The sequence below is a fragment of the Thunnus thynnus genome, chromosome 8 (genome assembly GCF_963924715.1).
Source record: "Thunnus thynnus chromosome 8, fThuThy2.1, whole genome shotgun sequence".
Classification (NCBI taxonomy): domain Eukaryota; kingdom Metazoa; phylum Chordata; class Actinopteri; order Scombriformes; family Scombridae; genus Thunnus; species Thunnus thynnus.
In genome coordinates this window covers 25,751-42,043 of record NC_089524.1, presented here as the reverse complement: position 1 = coordinate 42,043, position 16,293 = coordinate 25,751, and the positions used below count along the sequence as shown (strand labels likewise).

At 41.4% G+C, this 16,293-nt stretch overlaps 1 protein-coding gene and 1 long non-coding RNA gene across 3 annotated transcripts; both read left to right on the top strand.

Annotated features, from left to right (window-relative positions):
- The first annotated feature begins 826 nt into the window (after positions 1 to 826).
- Positions 827 to 11,729, top strand: stx6 (syntaxin 6). Its single transcript, XM_067595959.1, has 8 exons — positions 827 to 1,219; positions 4,464 to 4,633; positions 4,762 to 4,856; positions 5,070 to 5,129; positions 8,260 to 8,388; positions 8,696 to 8,802; positions 8,938 to 9,032; positions 9,705 to 11,729. Exons 1-8 carry the CDS (start codon positions 1,185 to 1,187, stop codon positions 9,779 to 9,781), a joined length of 768 nt encoding a protein of 255 aa, XP_067452060.1. The 5' UTR covers positions 827 to 1,184; the 3' UTR covers positions 9,782 to 11,729.
- Positions 11,730 to 13,783: 2,054 nt separating this feature from the next.
- LOC137188403 (uncharacterized) lies at positions 13,784 to 15,793 on the top strand. Of its 2 annotated transcripts, XR_010929385.1 has the most exons (5): positions 13,784 to 13,969; positions 14,352 to 14,386; positions 15,097 to 15,236; positions 15,322 to 15,365; positions 15,625 to 15,793. It is a non-coding gene; the product is annotated as an uncharacterized lncRNA (long non-coding RNA). The 2 variants fall into 2 exon arrangements; XR_010929384.1 differs by lacking the exon at positions 13,784 to 13,969 and having other exon boundaries at positions 13,980 to 14,386; positions 15,625 to 15,787.
- The last annotated feature ends 500 nt before the right edge of the window (positions 15,794 to 16,293 follow it).

The following is a 16,293-nucleotide window of genomic DNA, read 5'->3' as shown; positions in this document are numbered from 1 at the left end:
TCTCAACCCCTCTTGGGTTATCCGACTTATTCTCGCTACCCCAGTTGTTGTATTTCAGTTGGGCTGCACTGCGCTAAGAAGCTATTCTAACCTGACCTAACACCAATATTAGTTTTCATCAGATGTATTCTAAACTGACCTAATCTAACCTAGAGCCAAATTCTTTTCAGCCAACTGTTCTGTGCCCAGAAGTCTGAGGGTCTCTGGCCTTCAGTGACTCTCCGGAGCAGCCTCCCAACACACGGTCACTTGTTTTAGTCGAATTGGTGTAAGGAACTTAAAAGCCTTATCTTTTGAGGATTGCCGGCTGTCACCCTGCGCAGAGTGGACTGTTCCTCGGAGCCTCCTCCGACCACAGATTTTTCATTTTTCCCTTCAGAAACTTTGTTTCATGGCACCAATTACATAGGGGTTTCAAATCAGGCTATATTAAGATGTTCACACCAAATGCTGAGACCAGAGAGATGAGCAGACAACCAACGGGACTTTATTTCATTACACACGAACATACAAAACTCAGAACGTCACCAATGCAGCTGATTCAACTTCACACACCAACCTATTTTTACCAAAAGCAGACGTGACTTCCTGCCCATGAGTTCTGGCACTTGAGTACGTGAGCCAAATGCTCACTTGGACTTTGACCTCTGGGAGTGGGTGTCTCTGCACCATTTGGACATTTCTTAATTTCTGCTGTGTGTGTGTGGTGTACTTTGCTCCCCCCTTTCCCAATATTTCCAGATGTCTCCTGTTTGTCTGGTGGCCTAACGCATTTTGGGTGGGTCAATGACCGGCGTAGGTCAATTGGATCTGGTAAAAGTTTTGTTTTCACGGAGATTGTAACCAGAACTTTCGAAAACAATCTCCATTAAATGAGTTGTTTTCACCTATCCATTGGCGTTGTGCAACTCTTAATGTTTTGTATATTACTTAGTACAATTCCACACGCTCATCGTATTTTCGCTCCTACAAAGGCGGCAACACCAGGAATGCAGGCTGCCGTTAAACCCCAAAGAAGAAGAAGAAGACTCGAGTCACGTGTGCGTGTGATGTTACTGGATGATTTCCGCTGCGGAAGTCGCTACTGCATGTAAACAAAGAAGAAGTGTGGAGGACTAACGGACGGTCTGACACCGTGAAACGGACCCGGAGCCTCCGGTCTGTGATGGACTGAACTCGGCAACATGTCCATGGAAGACCCGTTCTTCGTCGTCAAAGGGTGAGAACTACACGAAGCTAAGCTAACCGCAGGCTATAAGAACTACACGAAGCTAAGCTAACCGCAGTCTATAAGAACTACACGAAGCTAAGCTAACCGCAGGCTATAAGAACTACACGAAGCTAAGCTAACCGCAGGCTAACAGGACACGAAGCTAAGCTAATTGTAGCCTCAATTTGTATAAATTGCAGAAAACTGGTGTTCCTTGTTAACAGTGAGGTACAGAAGGCAGTGAACGCAGCTCTGAACCTTGTTATTTGTCAACAGTGAGGTACAGAAGGCAGTGAACGCAGCTCAAAACCTTGTTGTTTGTTAACAGTGAGGTACAGAAGGCAGTGAACGCAGCTCAGAACCTTGTTTGTTAACAGTGAGGTACAGAAGGCAGTGAACGCAGCTCTGAACCTTGTTATTTGTTAACAGTGAGGTACAGAAGGCAGTGAACGCAGCTCTGAACCTTGTTATTTGTTAACAGTGAGGTACAGAAGGCAGTGAACGCAGCTCAAAACCTTGTTGTTTGTTAACAGTGAGGTACAGAAGGCAGTGAACGCAGCTCAGAACCTTGTTATTTGTTAACAGTGAGGTACAGAAGGCAGTGAACGCAGCTCAAAACCTTGTTGTTTGTTAACAGTGAGGTACAGAAGGCAGTGAACGCAGCTCAAAACCTTGTTATTTGTTAACAGTGAGGTACAGAAGGCAGTGAACGCAGCTCAAAACCTTGTTATTTGTTAACAGTGAGGTACAGAAGGCAGTGAACGCAGCTCTGAACCTTGTTATTTGTTAACAGTGAGGTACAGAAGGCAGTGAACGCAGCTCAAAACCTTGTTGTTTGTTAACAGTGAGGTACAGAAGGCAGTGAACGCAGCTCAAAACCTTGTTATTTGTTAACAGTGAGGTACAGAAGGCAGTGAACGCAGCTCAAAACCTTGTTATTTGTTAACAGTGAGGTACAGAAGGCAGTGAACGCAGCTCAGAAGCTTGTTTGTTAACAGTGAGGTACAGAAGGCAGTGAACGCAGCTCTGAACCTTGTTAGTGAACGCAGCTCAGAACCTTGTTATTTGTTAACAGTGAGGTACAGAAGGCAGTGAACGCAGCTCTGAACCTTGTTATTTGTTAACAGTGAGGTACAGAAGGCAGTGAACGCAGCTCTGAACCTTGTTATTTGTTAACAGTGAGGTACAGAAGGCAGTGAACGCAGCTCTGAACCTTGTTATTTGTTAACAGTGAGGTACAGAAGGCAGTGAACGCAGCTCTGAACCTTGTTATTTGTTAACAGTGAGGTACAGAAGGCAGTGAACGCAGCTCTGAACCTTGTTATTTGTTAACAGTGAGGTACAGAAGGCAGTGAACGCAGCTCAAAACCTTGTTATTTGTTAACAGTGAGGTACAGAAGGCAGTGAACGCAGCTCTGAACCTTGTTATTTGTTAACAGTGAGGTACAGAAGGCAGTGAACGCAGCTCTGAACCTTGTTATTTGTTAACAGTGAGGTACAGAAGGCAGTGAACGCAGCTCTGAACCTTGTTATTTGTTAACAGTGAGGTACAGAAGGCAGTGAACGCAGCTCAAAACCTTGTTATTTGTTAACAGTGAGGTACAGAAGGCAGTGAACGCAGCTCAAAACCTTGTTATTTGTTAACAGTGAGGTACAGAAGGCAGTGAACGCAGCTCAAAACCTTGTTATTTGTTAACAGTGAGGTACAGAAGGCAGTGAACGCAGCTCTGAACCTTGTTATTTGTTAACAGTGAGGTACAGAAGGCAGTGAACGCAGCTCAGAACCTTGTTATTTGTTAACAGTGAGGTACAGAAGGCAGTGAACGCAGCTCTGAACCTTGTTATTTGTTAACAGTGAGGTACAGAAGGCAGTGAACGCAGCTCTGAACCTTGTTATTTGTTAACAGTGAGGTACAGAAGGCAGTGAACGCAGCTCAAAACCTTGTTATTTGTTAACAGTGAGGTACAGAAGGCAGTGAACGCAGCTCAAAACCTTGTTATTTGTTAACAGTGAGGTACAGAAGGCAGTGAACGCAGCTCAAAACCTTGTTATTTGTTAACAGTGAGGTACAGAAGGCAGTGAACGCAGCTCAGAAGCTTGTTTGTTAACAGTGAGGTACAGAAGGCAGTGAACGCAGCTCAGAGCCTTGTTATTTGTTAACAGTGAGGTACAGAAGGCAGTGAACGCAGCTCAGAACCTTGTTATTTGTTAACAGTGAGGTACAGAAGGCAGTGAACGCAGCTCTGAACCTTGTTATTTGTTAACAGTGAGGTACAGAAGGCAGTGAACGCAGCTCTGAACCTTGTTATTTGTTAACAGTGAGGTACAGAAGGCAGTGAACGCAGCTCTGAACCTTGTTATTTGTTAACAGTGAGGTACAGAAGGCAGTGAACGCAGCTCAAAACCTTGTTATTTGTTAACAGTGAGGTACAGAAGGCAGTGAACGCAGCTCTGAACCTTGTTATTTGTTAACAGTGAGGTACAGAAGGCAGTGAACGCAGCTCTGAACCTTGTTATTTGTTAACAGTGAGGTACAGAAGGCAGTGAACGCAGCTCTGAACCTTGTTATTTGTTAACAGTGAGGTACAGAAGGCAGTGAACGCAGCTCAAAACCTTGTTATTTGTTAACAGTGAGGTACAGAAGGCAGTGAACGCAGCTCAAAACCTTGTTATTTGTTAACAGTGAGGTACAGAAGGCAGTGAACGCAGCTCAAAACCTTGTTATTTGTTAACAGTGAGGTACAGAAGGCAGTGAACGCAGCTCTGAACCTTGTTATTTGTTAACAGTGAGGTACAGAAGGCAGTGAACGCAGCTCAGAACCTTGTTATTTGTTAACAGTGAGGTACAGAAGGCAGTGAACGCAGCTCTGAACCTTGTTATTTGTTAACAGTGAGGTACAGAAGGCAGTGAACGCAGCTCTGAACCTTGTTATTTGTTAACAGTGAGGTACAGAAGGCAGTGAACGCAGCTCAAAACCTTGTTATTTGTTAACAGTGAGGTACAGAAGGCAGTGAACGCAGCTCAAAACCTTGTTATTTGTTAACAGTGAGGTACAGAAGGCAGTGAACGCAGCTCAAAACCTTGTTATTTGTTAACAGTGAGGTACAGAAGGCAGTGAACGCAGCTCAGAAGCTTGTTTGTTAACAGTGAGGTACAGAAGGCAGTGAACGCAGCTCAGAGCCTTGTTATTTGTTAACAGTGAGGTACAGAAGGCAGTGAACGCAGCTCAGAACCTTGTTATTTGTTAACAGTGAGGTACAGAAGGCAGTGAACGCAGCTCAGAGCCTCCATCACAGATGGAGCGAGTTGCTGCAGGAGGGGGGCGGAGCCTCTAAGGAAGAAATGGACTGGACGACCAATGAGCTGAGGAACAGTCTGCGCTCCATCGAGTGGGACCTGGAGGACCTCGATGAGACCATCAATATCCTTTAAACACAGCGCTGAGATCACCTGACTAACGCAGGGTGTCACATGACGTCCTGTGATGTGTTTTTAGAGATTTGGATGTGAACATTTGAAGATCAACATGTTTCTTAACTGTCAGTGAACGCATCGTTGAGTCCAACCCAAAGAAGTTCAACCTGGACGCAGCAGAGCTGTCGAAGAGGAAGGCCTTCATCGTCAGCACCAGACTCACTGTGAAGGTAAGCAGGGACTAACTCACCTGTCTGTCTGCTCAGGTGAACATCCTCTGCAGATCTGACCCTTTCCCACTGACTGTCCAGGTAGACTTCCACACCTGAGCACATAAAACAACCTTATTCAGTTGTATGCTGATCTGTTTCCTGATTTATACATTTATATGTGAAGAATTGATTAATCTCATTGGCTGCTGACTGGCATTTTTTTTCTGTAAGGAAATGAAAGAGCAGATGTCGAGGCCAGCTGTTTCCTCTACGGACAGAAAGAACAAACAGGTAACTGCCCACTCAGCTGGTAACCTACCTGCCCACAGGTGTGTTCTTGTGTTCCATGTTATACCCAGTTTGTACAATGAGGGAGGCTGCAGTCTGATCTCTTCAATAAAATGAAGTCAAACTCTTTAGAAAAGCCTGAAATCCATGAAGACCCTCCAAAGACCCATCAAAGACACAGAAACTCCCTGACAGACCCCTGACACCTCTTCAGAGATCCATGGTCATCTTCAAAAGTATCAAAAATCCCCTAAACATCTTCAGATATCCCAAGTTGCCATGAAACCTGTGTTGCAACCTGTGGGATGCAGTGATTAACCAATTTCACTATTAACTGCACTTTCACACATCATGGTTTTGTAACCGTAAAGGCTCAGCTACACCGACTGCTTCTGTTCTCACTCTCAAAAAAGGGATATTGCGGTATATTATTTTTCAATGAGCATTAATTGTGCTGTGAGGAAAATTAAGCTAAACTAGGCAGTTGTGTTTAAAACAATGTCCTTAGGCACAACCAGTAGACTGCAGGTGGAACCTGGTGCACCATTTTAAAATGCTGAGCTGCAACAAGCTCAGATACACAAAGTTCCACATGCTGCCAGGAGAGCGACTCCCCTTCTTTATGTTTGAAGGGGGTCACATGACGTAAAGGAGATGAGAAGTGTTCTGACATTGGCTGAGAGACCCAACGTTGAAGAGTTGTATCCACCACAAAACACCTCAAAGTGTCAGTGTGGAATATTTAGGAGACATAAAGAACAGACAGGAGCTCGTTCAAGAAGACGGATTATTACATTTGTAAAAGTTTGCTGCTAAAGCTTAATGCAACATCTTGGAGATCACCACCCAGCTATAATGCTCAAGAGAAGGTAAAACACTCAGTAATAACTAAGTTAAAAACATTACTTTAGTTACTTAATGAAACGTTGAGTTGGTTGGATTTAAATATAAAAACGGCACCATCAACAGAGTAGTGACGCGTTCAACGTAAACCAACAGCAACAAAGCAGGAAAAGGAGCATCACACCGTTTATACATGAACACTCATCACAACAACATGTGGTGTGACCATTTACATCCTGCTGCTTCCAGTAGTACCAGTAAACACTGGTACGGCAGGCAGATACACCAGGTGTAAAAGATCTTATAGACTTCCAGCTCTACACCATGAGATCTAATTAACTGCATTTCAGTCATTAATGACATCTGCATAACAACAACAAAAACAATAATAGACAGGATTTTCTTAGGCCAAATGTAAAATTAGATTAATTATTAAAATAGATTATTAAAAATCAATTTAAAAAATAGGCATGGATGTCAGTTAATGATAAAACTGTTCAGTTTATTACCTATATTAGTATTATTTTTCCCTAGAGGATCAATGAAGTTCATCTTAATCTTATATTATTAATAAAAATAATTAAAAATACTATATTTTAAATATTAGAAATCAACTAAAGTCATTACTGCATTGTTCAATCAAAGTTCATTTTGGCATGGTTTATTTTCGTTTTTCAGTGTTTCCCCTAGAATCCTAGAATTTTTTCAGGCCTTGTGGTCCCTAAAGGGACGAGGCAGGTGGGATGGCATATTTGTGTGGTTGGCTTCGTTCAGGTGGTGCAGCAGGTGGTCTGCAATTTATATTTGCATTCAAATTTTTGTTTGCTCGGTACATTTAAGACTTAAAACAAAGTGGTCACAAGGAGAGGATGACTTAATGTCCCTCTCCCTTCTTCCCCATCTGCATTTTTGCTTGACTCCACAGTTTTGGAGAAAAACGTTGATATATTTGTTTGTCCGTCACCCCGTTACAGCTTTTTCTCTTTTTAGGCGGTGCCATGCTCATGTTAGCTAACCTGCATCTTATACGCTCTCGCTCTCGCAGTAATTTAAAGGGACTCTGATGGCAGTGGCACTACGTCACATCAAGAGTTTCCCAGGCAACAGTGTCGCACAGAGGCTCCCAAATGCTATTGATTGTTGATTTACGAATATTTTTGGCATTCAAAAAAAGAAATTTTTTGGCCTGGTGGGGGTTCTCTTTGGCCTCGGTCTTGGTACAATTATAGGGGAAACACTGCTTTTAGCCTAAGACTACCTCTGGTACCGCTGCATTTCAACCACTGTTGCAGGATCCTTGGCAAAGTGTGTCTTAGGTTCCCTCTTCAAAACAAAACATGCTCATGTGGGTTTATCCATCCGTAGTGTTGTGAAATAAATTGATGCGTAACAATCATGAAACCGTGATTTTTTTCCCCTCAGACTATAATCGTACCATCAAAATCTAAAATCATTGTATCCCTAGTCACAAACAGAAAAACACCCCTTCAGAAAACAACTGGGAGTCAGGATGAAAGTATGTCAGGTCTCTGGAGGTCAGGGTGAGGGTATGTCAGGTCTCTGGAGGTCAGGGTGAGGATATGTCAGGTCTCTGGAGGTCAGGGTGAGGATATGTCAGGTCTCTGGAGGTCAGGGTGAGGATATGTCAGGTTTCTGGAGGTCAGGGTGAGGATATGTCAGGTCTCTGGAGGTCAGGAGGAGGATATGTCAGGTTTCTGGAGGTCAGGGTGAGGATATGTCAGGTTTCTGGAGGTCAGGGTGAGGATATGTCAGGTTTCTGGAGGTCAGGGTGAGGATATGTCAGGTCTCTGGAGGTCAGGGTGAGGATATGTCAGGTCTCTGGAGGTCAGGAGGAGAGTATGTCAGGTCTCTGGAGGTCAGGAGGAGGATATGTCAGGTTTCTGGAGGTCAGGGTGAGGGTATGTCAGGTCTCTGGAGGTCAGGGTGAGGATATGTCAGGTCTCTGGAGGTCAGGAGGAGGATATGTCAGGTTTCTGGAGGTCAGGGTGAGGATATGTCAGGTTTCTGGAGGTCAGGGTGAGGATATGTCAGGTTTCTGGAGGTCAGGGTGAGGATATGTCAGGTCTCTGGAGGTCAGGGTGAGGATATGTCAGGTCTCTGGAGGTCAGGAGGAGAGTATGTCAGGTCTCTGGAGGTCAGGAGGAGGGTATGTCAGGTCTGTGGAGGTCAGGGTGAGGATATTTCAGGACTCTGGACGTCTGTGTCTGGATGTAGAGCTGCTGTTCATGTAAAATACTGAGGGTGTGTTTGTTGTTGATTATATGTCCAGGCTCTGCTCGGCGAGCGTGGGGCTCAGGGTCCAATATGGCAGCCGGGTCCTGATAAATACAGCCGACTGGACAGCCAACTGCAGAATGCCAACTCTCAGTTCATAGAGGAGCAGCAGGCTCAGCAGCAGGTACAGTAACAGCTGACCAAAAACAGCTGATCACTGAGCTGTAAGATATGATGTCATAATGTCAGTGTGGTAACGTGAATAATTGTTTTGGTCATTGTGACATAAAGAGAAAGTTCAGACTGCTTACGAAGGTGAAGGTGCTGAGGTGTTCTTGGGTGTAAGTTAAAGTTCAGCTCAACTTCACCTGTCGCAGGTATCGGGGTGTCAAAGAACCAACAGAGCCTCTTAAAACATCTGAATCCTGAATGCTTGAATACAATTGGTGGATTCAAATTAAGCATGAGGTGTGCGTGTGTCTGTTTATCAGCTGATGGCAGAGCAGCAGGATGAGCAGCTGGAGCTTGTGTCGGGAACAATCGGTGTCCTGAAGAACATGTCAGAGAGGATCGGCATGGAGCTGGATGAGCAGGCCGTGTAAGAATCCAAAGATGGTTTGTGGGAGGATTTTGGTTTGTGGGAGGACTTTGATTTGAGGGGACACAGCTTAAAGGAGAACAGGGTCTCAGGTTGCTCTGGGTTAACAACCTGAGGTGTTGTGTTTTCCTGCAGGATGTTGGATGACTTCAGCCATGAGATGGACAACACTCAGTCAAGACTGGACAATGTCATGAAGAAACTGGCCAAAGTATCTCACATGACCAGCGGTAATCTGCCCGGCAACACATGATGTCACCCTCAGTGTCTCTGCTGAACTAGAGGCAGAAAAAAAAGAATAATAATAATGAGTAATAGAAGTAATTTCTAGTGAAACACTAACATTAGTCTGTCAGTTTTCAGACTGTGTGTATTTCAGTTTTCTGTGAACTGATGCGGTTTGAGCTAAAGACCTGAGTCTCATTTATAAAACAGTGTGTAGGATCCACACTAAAAGTGTACATGCGCACGAAAGCCAAAAATGGCGTGTGCCCAAAATATGAGATTATAAAACCATGCATATGCACACCAGCAGGAAATGTCCCCTTTATAAATCACAGTCTACCTGGAAATGTGCGCATGTGGATCTGCCCTCTACACGCCCACATTCAACCATAAATGGTCAGTGCAGAAGCCTTCATGAATATTGATGTACACATGTTCCTTTTGCCGGACCAGTCAGTCGCTCTTCAGATGCCTGACGTTAGTTATAGTCACAGTTAAAGTTAGTTATCGTTAGTTATTGTTATGATTATTGTCATAGTTATCGTTATAGTTAAGTTGTAGTTACAGTTAGTTACAGTTAACGTTGTAGCTATCGTTTAGAGTTAAAGTTAGTTGTAGCTAAAGTTAGACATAGTTTCAGTTATTTAAAGTGATATTTGTGGTCTGTGTGTCTACAGATCGTCGGCAGTGGTGTGCTATCGGTGTGTTGCTCGCCATCCTCTTCGTGGTCATCCTCCTCTTCTTCATCCTCTGATTGATCCCCCTCCCTTCTCAGCACAGACCTTGTCTTAATCCTGTGTCTACTGGACTCTGCTGAACTCTGTAGCTCTCTACTGACCTCTTGTACTGTATTGGACTCTGCTGGACTCTACTGGCCTCTGCTGGACTGTACATTGTGCTTCTCGTCTTCACCCCTTGACCCACATCATCACTACCAACCTTTTCAAGTCTTCAGTCTCCAGCTGCTGTCAGCAGGAACATCTGGGGCTGATTTGCTGTTAACCCTGGTTCTACTGGACTCTTTTGGACCCTCCTGGACCCTCCTGGACTCTCTTCCTCAGTGGGGCTGAAAAGGCACTTCGGTTCTTTTACTGTTTGACTGAATCATGCAGAGGTCAAAGGTCAACCAGGGTCAAACATGTTTGTGTGTTTCCATGTTTTTGTTTGTTTGGATGATTTATTTAAAGGGCTCCGAAAAGAACCAGTTCAACTCTACTTTAACTCCAGTTTAACTCCAGTTCAACTCTACTTTAACTCCAGTTTAACTCCAGTTCAACTCTACTTTAACTCCAGTTTAACTCCAGTTCAACTCTACTTTAACTCTATTATAACTCCAGTTCAACTCTACTTTAATTCCAGTTTAACTCCAGTTCAAGTCTATTTTAACTCCTTTTTGAGTGTACTTTAACCTGTTTAACCTTAACCCTGGTTAAACTCCAGTTTAACTTTAGTCTAATTCCAGTTAAACTCTACTGGACTCTCTTTGTTCAGTCTGAGGTTGAAGCTTGTTGATGGTTTGTAGAAAGAAAATAATCTGAAAATACTTTTGAGGAAAATAATGTAAGAACACTAAAACTTCCTGCTGATGTTTTCTGTGTTTACAGTTTGTGTTTCTGATTTTATCCCTGATGCAGTATTTAATGTTTTTTGTTTTGTTTCCTTAATTGATCAGCAGATTCTACACTTTATTGATCAGTGAAGTTTTCTGCTGTTGAGCTGTTATTGATGAAAACCACACACTTCCTGTGGCTGTTTCACATTAAAAGTCCTTCTTCAGTGAACCTCTGGAAGGCTTTTAATGTGAAGCAGCTGCAGCCTTAGTGGTGACACAGGGAGATTTGTGACTATTTTAAAACCGGTAACAAGTGAGCTGGTTAGATGAAACAGCAGCCAATCACATCATCAGCTTCAATGGGGGTTGTTTACGGTATGCACGGCGGCAAGATCTCACCTGTGCAGATGTTTGCAGGTGATGAAATGTTGTTAACAGTAAAAATATTCACATTACTGTTTTAATCAAACTACTGTGTTCAGAAAACCTACTGAAAAAAACACTCATTTAACACAGACCAACCTGTAGTGTTTATTCTGTGTATTAACACTAATGCATCATAAATCCATCCAGGCCTTTTCCAACTAATATCACTAAAGAATTCACTCTGACTTCCAGAAAAAATGTCAGATTTCATCTTTAAGAAGTTGGTGTTTTGTGACAGGATGAACCATCCGTGTTTCCTCTCACAAGTTTATTTCTGAAAGAAAAGCAACATGGAGCCCTAACACCAAAATTAACATGAATAATAATAATTACATGAAACCTTATGTAGCATATAAATACCTAATAAACAGTTTATAGCTGTAATCAGAGAAAAGGACTTTTCAACAATTATTTCTCTTCTAATTAATCATCCATGACTTAATAGTTTATTAAGTATTTATTAATTGTTCATCTGCTGCTGCTGCTCATAAAGTGTTACTGATACCACTCATTGTATTTTGTTCACACATCAATTACAGCTTTTAGTTTGATGTTAAACTGTATTATTTATCAGTGAATGATTGGTTTGGTGGTAAACTGTGTTATTGATCGGTGAATGATGAAAAGTTTGGTGATAAAACATAAGTCTGTTTTTGTTTTTGTTTCGTCAGCAGCTGAGTTATGTGATGTTTGTATCTGCAATAAACTGACTGAGAAAAGAAAACAGACTGATCTTTAAAGGAGATATTTTATTATAGTTATATAAACAGAGGAGAGTATATATATATATATATATATATATATAAATATATAAAGTGAGAGAGTGCTGGGGGCTCCTCTATAGGAAATAATGAATTGGGGAGACATCAGGATCATCTCAAACCCAAATCTTCATCATAAATAGACCATATTTTTCCAAAATTACTTCTTTCTCAATATTCGTGACAAGAATATAAATAGAAATCGTCTTGTTTTTTTTAATATTAAGCAGAACTTATCAAACCAAAACAAACATTGTGACATTCACTTGTTATGAATATTGATTAGATAACAGATGTAGTAATTGACTGTAGTGATGGCATAATGATGCCTCAACATGTGTTGACTTATGCCCAATAAATGGAGGATGTTTTTAAAAAGTTTAATAGACATAAGGTGCCAATATAAAGAAAATGAATAAAATATGCTGGTTTCAGTCATTTTAAAGCAACAATACCAACATTCTTGGGTTTGAGAATTAATTGTTATTTTTGTGATATATGACACTACGTCACTTCAGTAATTGTTTTTTATTTCCTTGATATTTCATAAACTAAATGTGCACCTGAACTGATCATGAAGCATAGCTGAGTGCTATAATTGTCATTTACTCACTATTTCAACTGCAAATGAAAGAAACATAAACACAAGAAATAAAAAAACCTTCAGTTATTCAGGACAACAATTAATAAAAGCTCACATGAGACATCAACAGAAGACATGAAGTTTCAGTTCATAATTTTTTTAATTTGGGTGAAAATATAAAAAACATGAAAACACGTGAACTGTACATAAATACTGCAGACATGGGATTAAATACTGTAAATCAATGTTCATATGAGGCAACAAATGCTTCATCTTATACTCAGCAACTGCGACAGTAAACCTGAAAGGTTTGGAGCATAATGTTAGTTATAAGTTATAGTGGAAGTCACATGATCCATCAGGGGCAGCAGTGAACTGATGTTAGGTCAGGTAAAGGGAAGATTTGTAGTGTTTTCAAACAGTTTGTTTTACAAGAGAAAAGGACCTAATGTACGTCACAACACCTCTGCAGGTGTCATTCACAGCTGAGAACAGCTGAGAAAATGATTTACTGATCGTCTGTCGCGCAGAAGTATGGACACGTTTTAAAAAAACAAAATCTGAATGGCTTTAAGGAAACTCCTCACCTGGGGTCCGTTTCACAAAGCAGGTTCAACAAACTCGGAGTCTAATCCTGAACTCTGAGTTGATCTACTCTGAGATAGAAAACTCCGAGTTTCCGGTTCCAGAACAGCTGATTTGAGTCAGTTTAATCAACTCGGAGTAGTTTCACCTGGAGTTAAGCGCGTGCACCACAACTATAAAAAGCCAGCATCAATGGAACCCCGATTCAATGAGTCACCATGGCAACAGGGAAGAGGATGGCTGCGTTTTTCACCCCACTAGAACTAGAAATCTTATTTCGCTCATAAGGCGAGTTTGAACATGTTTTCAGAAAGAAGTGCAACACCGCTGCAGCTGCGAAAGAGAGGGAGACGGCTGCTGCTCGGTTAATGCGTAAGTTTAAATGTAGTTCTTTGTAATCACAATAATATCACAGAGGAAAACTGCTTGATTGGTCGCCTATTAATTTATTTCATTTAGGTCCAATCCCGCGGGGAGAAGCGCACTTGGCAGCAGTTTAGGATGAAACATAAAAACACTGTTCAAACAAGTAAAACCTCGACATAATCTCATGGAACCTCATTTTGATCATGTTTTACATTGTAAAGTAAATATTAAGTGGCTGTTTGACTGTGCAGTTGTATCCACAACATAATGCTGGTTTCACACACATAAATGTCTTCTCATCTACATCATGTTCTGTTAAATAATTAAGCCTATTTAAACTAACACAGACTTCTACTCAGCCAACAGAAAGAAGGCAGATGCCCGCCCAGATAGCAACTGACTCTGGACCGGATCCGCCTCCAAACCGGCAGATCCGTGTTACAGTCTCACCGGTTTTACGTGAGACCGCATACAGGCTGACGAGTGGGTGTGTCAGTTAGACTCGCAATCAGTCAGCAGAGTCAAAGTAGTTACGGGCCAGAACCGTGGAAACGAGCGCGCGATTTTATTTTTTCTTTTTCCTTTTGTTCAGTCGCATCAGACCGGACCAAGGAGAAGCAGGAGACCGTTGGCGGCTTTTCTTCCAGCCCTGGAAAATAATTTATAACGGTAAGGCGAATAATGTTGTGGCAAAACAGTATTTAAAGTGGTTTTATGCTTCTTAGCATAATTTCAGAAGGTTTTGACTTCCCATTTAAGCTTGCTAATATTATATCGGCAACGGCTAGCTTTTTAGCCGGGCTAGCATACTTAACTAGCTAAGTCAGTTAGCATTAATAATGAATAAACAACTCTGTTTGTTATTAGTGATGTTACAACCAATGTTGCCCACAACTTGCTTTTCATCCGCATCTTACTATCTGTTGACGTTACGTTAGCTGCTCATAGGAATGTAGCCAGTAGCATATAGGCTAACGGCTAACCTTTAGGCTAACTGCTAACATTAGTTTGAAACGGCACCATTTGACAGCACAACCGGTCTCTATTTCAGGTTCAGGTTCCCCCAGAGTGCCGCGGATCAGTAGGGTACGTTTTTTTTTTTTTTTTTTTTTTTATTCCTGCTTTGAATTCCTCATCATTACAGTAATTTTCAAATCCAGGCTATAAGTTAGTTAAAGTTTTGCAGTCTTATTGGATAAGTAACGTAAAGAAGTTAAAAATTTCATCTTAAGTTAACTGTAATTCATTGTCTGATCGCTGTGTAATGAGTTGTGTAATGCGCTGCAATATGTATTACCATTGAAAAGCATATTGTATTTGGTTGGTCATTTAGTAGTTGTGACTAGATTTCAAAATAAACGTTAAGAAATGAAGGGATGCTGTCCACAGAAATGCTAGAGGGCTTTTAATTTGAGATGGATACAGGAAGTCTTGAGTTTATATGTAACAGCATAATGCAGTAACAAAACTTTAAAACAGGCAAACAGGAGCGGATCAGAAGAAGAGGAGGATTCGTACTGAAATACAAAGAGGGAATTAAAAATAAAGGCCTATCACTAATATAAGGTTGGGTAGCCTCTGCAGTTGAGGTGCTATTTGAGGAAATTCTGTAATTGTTGACATCCCTAGCTGTTGCATAATCTGTTTATCACTTAATTGACCCATTGGACACTTTTTTCACCCCTTTAAAGCGGCTATCAAAACAGTGGGTTATTAGAATGGCTAAGTGGAAAATGGAGAATTTCGGTCACTGACAGCTTATTTGTCTTACAATGTGATGGAAATTCTCTCAACAGGGGCTGTAAGGAAGAACCAAGCTGCTAGCAGTGCTCCGGACAGTGAGATCGACTCATACGCTATCAGATGGTTTAACTTGGCATCTGACCGGGGAGGTGGCCGCAAAGACCGTGCCAAGGCTAAAGAGGCATTAACCATGGTAAATTTCAGATAAAGCATTGTGCTAGTCTTTTGCAGCAGCACTTATGTTTTGTGTTTTAAACTTCACAATTGGTTGTTTATAGGCATCACAACATTCCACCGAGCAGCAGTGGCTGACTTCATGAAGGTACTGTATATTTTGCATTCATGATTACTGTGGCAGCCGCACTAAACACCAATACTGAGTGTTAGTGGTTTTCTTTTTAGCACCGTTAACATACAAACATTTTAAGTAGTGACAGTACACATAGCCTTTTGTTTTTCCTACAGCACACACTTTATTTTTTGACAGTTTGCTAATTTGTATGCACACATTTTGGTTAACATTCTGTCATTTCTTGCTTGCTTTAAATTATGTTCTAACTTTTTGTTTTTCATGGATCCAGCAAAAGAAGTGGCATGAGGAAGTGGAAGTGACAGCAGGCAGTGGGAGAGGTCATATGGGTGGGGATATGTTTGGGATTCAGTTAAATTTTAAGTTTTATTTTTTTTTTGGGGGGGGTAGGGGTCACAGTTAGTTTGGTTGTGAATAATGTTGGTATTGTTGTTGCTATTAAGGTTGTTAGTTTATTCCTGCCAACCCGGTTGAGTTCATTATGCTGTTTTACTTTTCTCTAGTGATCTTTATTTTGAATTTTAAGATTAAATTGTAAATAAATAACAATGTTTTATGCTACACACCTGGTGTTCTTGAGCCTTACTGCTTGGTCCCTGACAGTTACATTAGTTCTTCCCAGTGTGCTTTGGTTTGTCAAAGGTCAGTTTTTATACTTCTGTTACACTCTAAATTACAGGTTTAAAAGGACTTCGTCTCTTCATATGCCGTATGCTATTGTCATATGACATAATTACACTATTTTATATTTACTCAGTTTACACTCAACATGCACAGGTAAACCCAAGTGATGTAATGTCACGCTTCATTCACTTTTTTCTGGAGTTAATCCACCGTGAGTAGAGTACACTTCATTACAGATTTTGACTGAGTGTACAGTGAACGATCAACAAAGCAACATCTCCTGTCGTAACTTATGATTTGTTTTTTTTAACAACCA

Excerpts from the sequence above, each read along its gene's own strand:
- stx6 (XM_067595959.1), top strand. The coding sequence starts at position 1,185 with ATGTCCATGGAAGACCCGTTCTTCGTCGTCAAAGG. Across the intron at positions 4,857-5,069 it reads GCACCAGACTCACTGTGAAG|GAAATGAAAGAGCAGATGTC; the intron begins GTAAGCAGGGAC and ends TTTTTCTGTAAG. Across the intron at positions 9,033-9,704 it reads AGTATCTCACATGACCAGCG|ATCGTCGGCAGTGGTGTGCT; the intron begins GTAATCTGCCCG and ends GTGTGTCTACAG.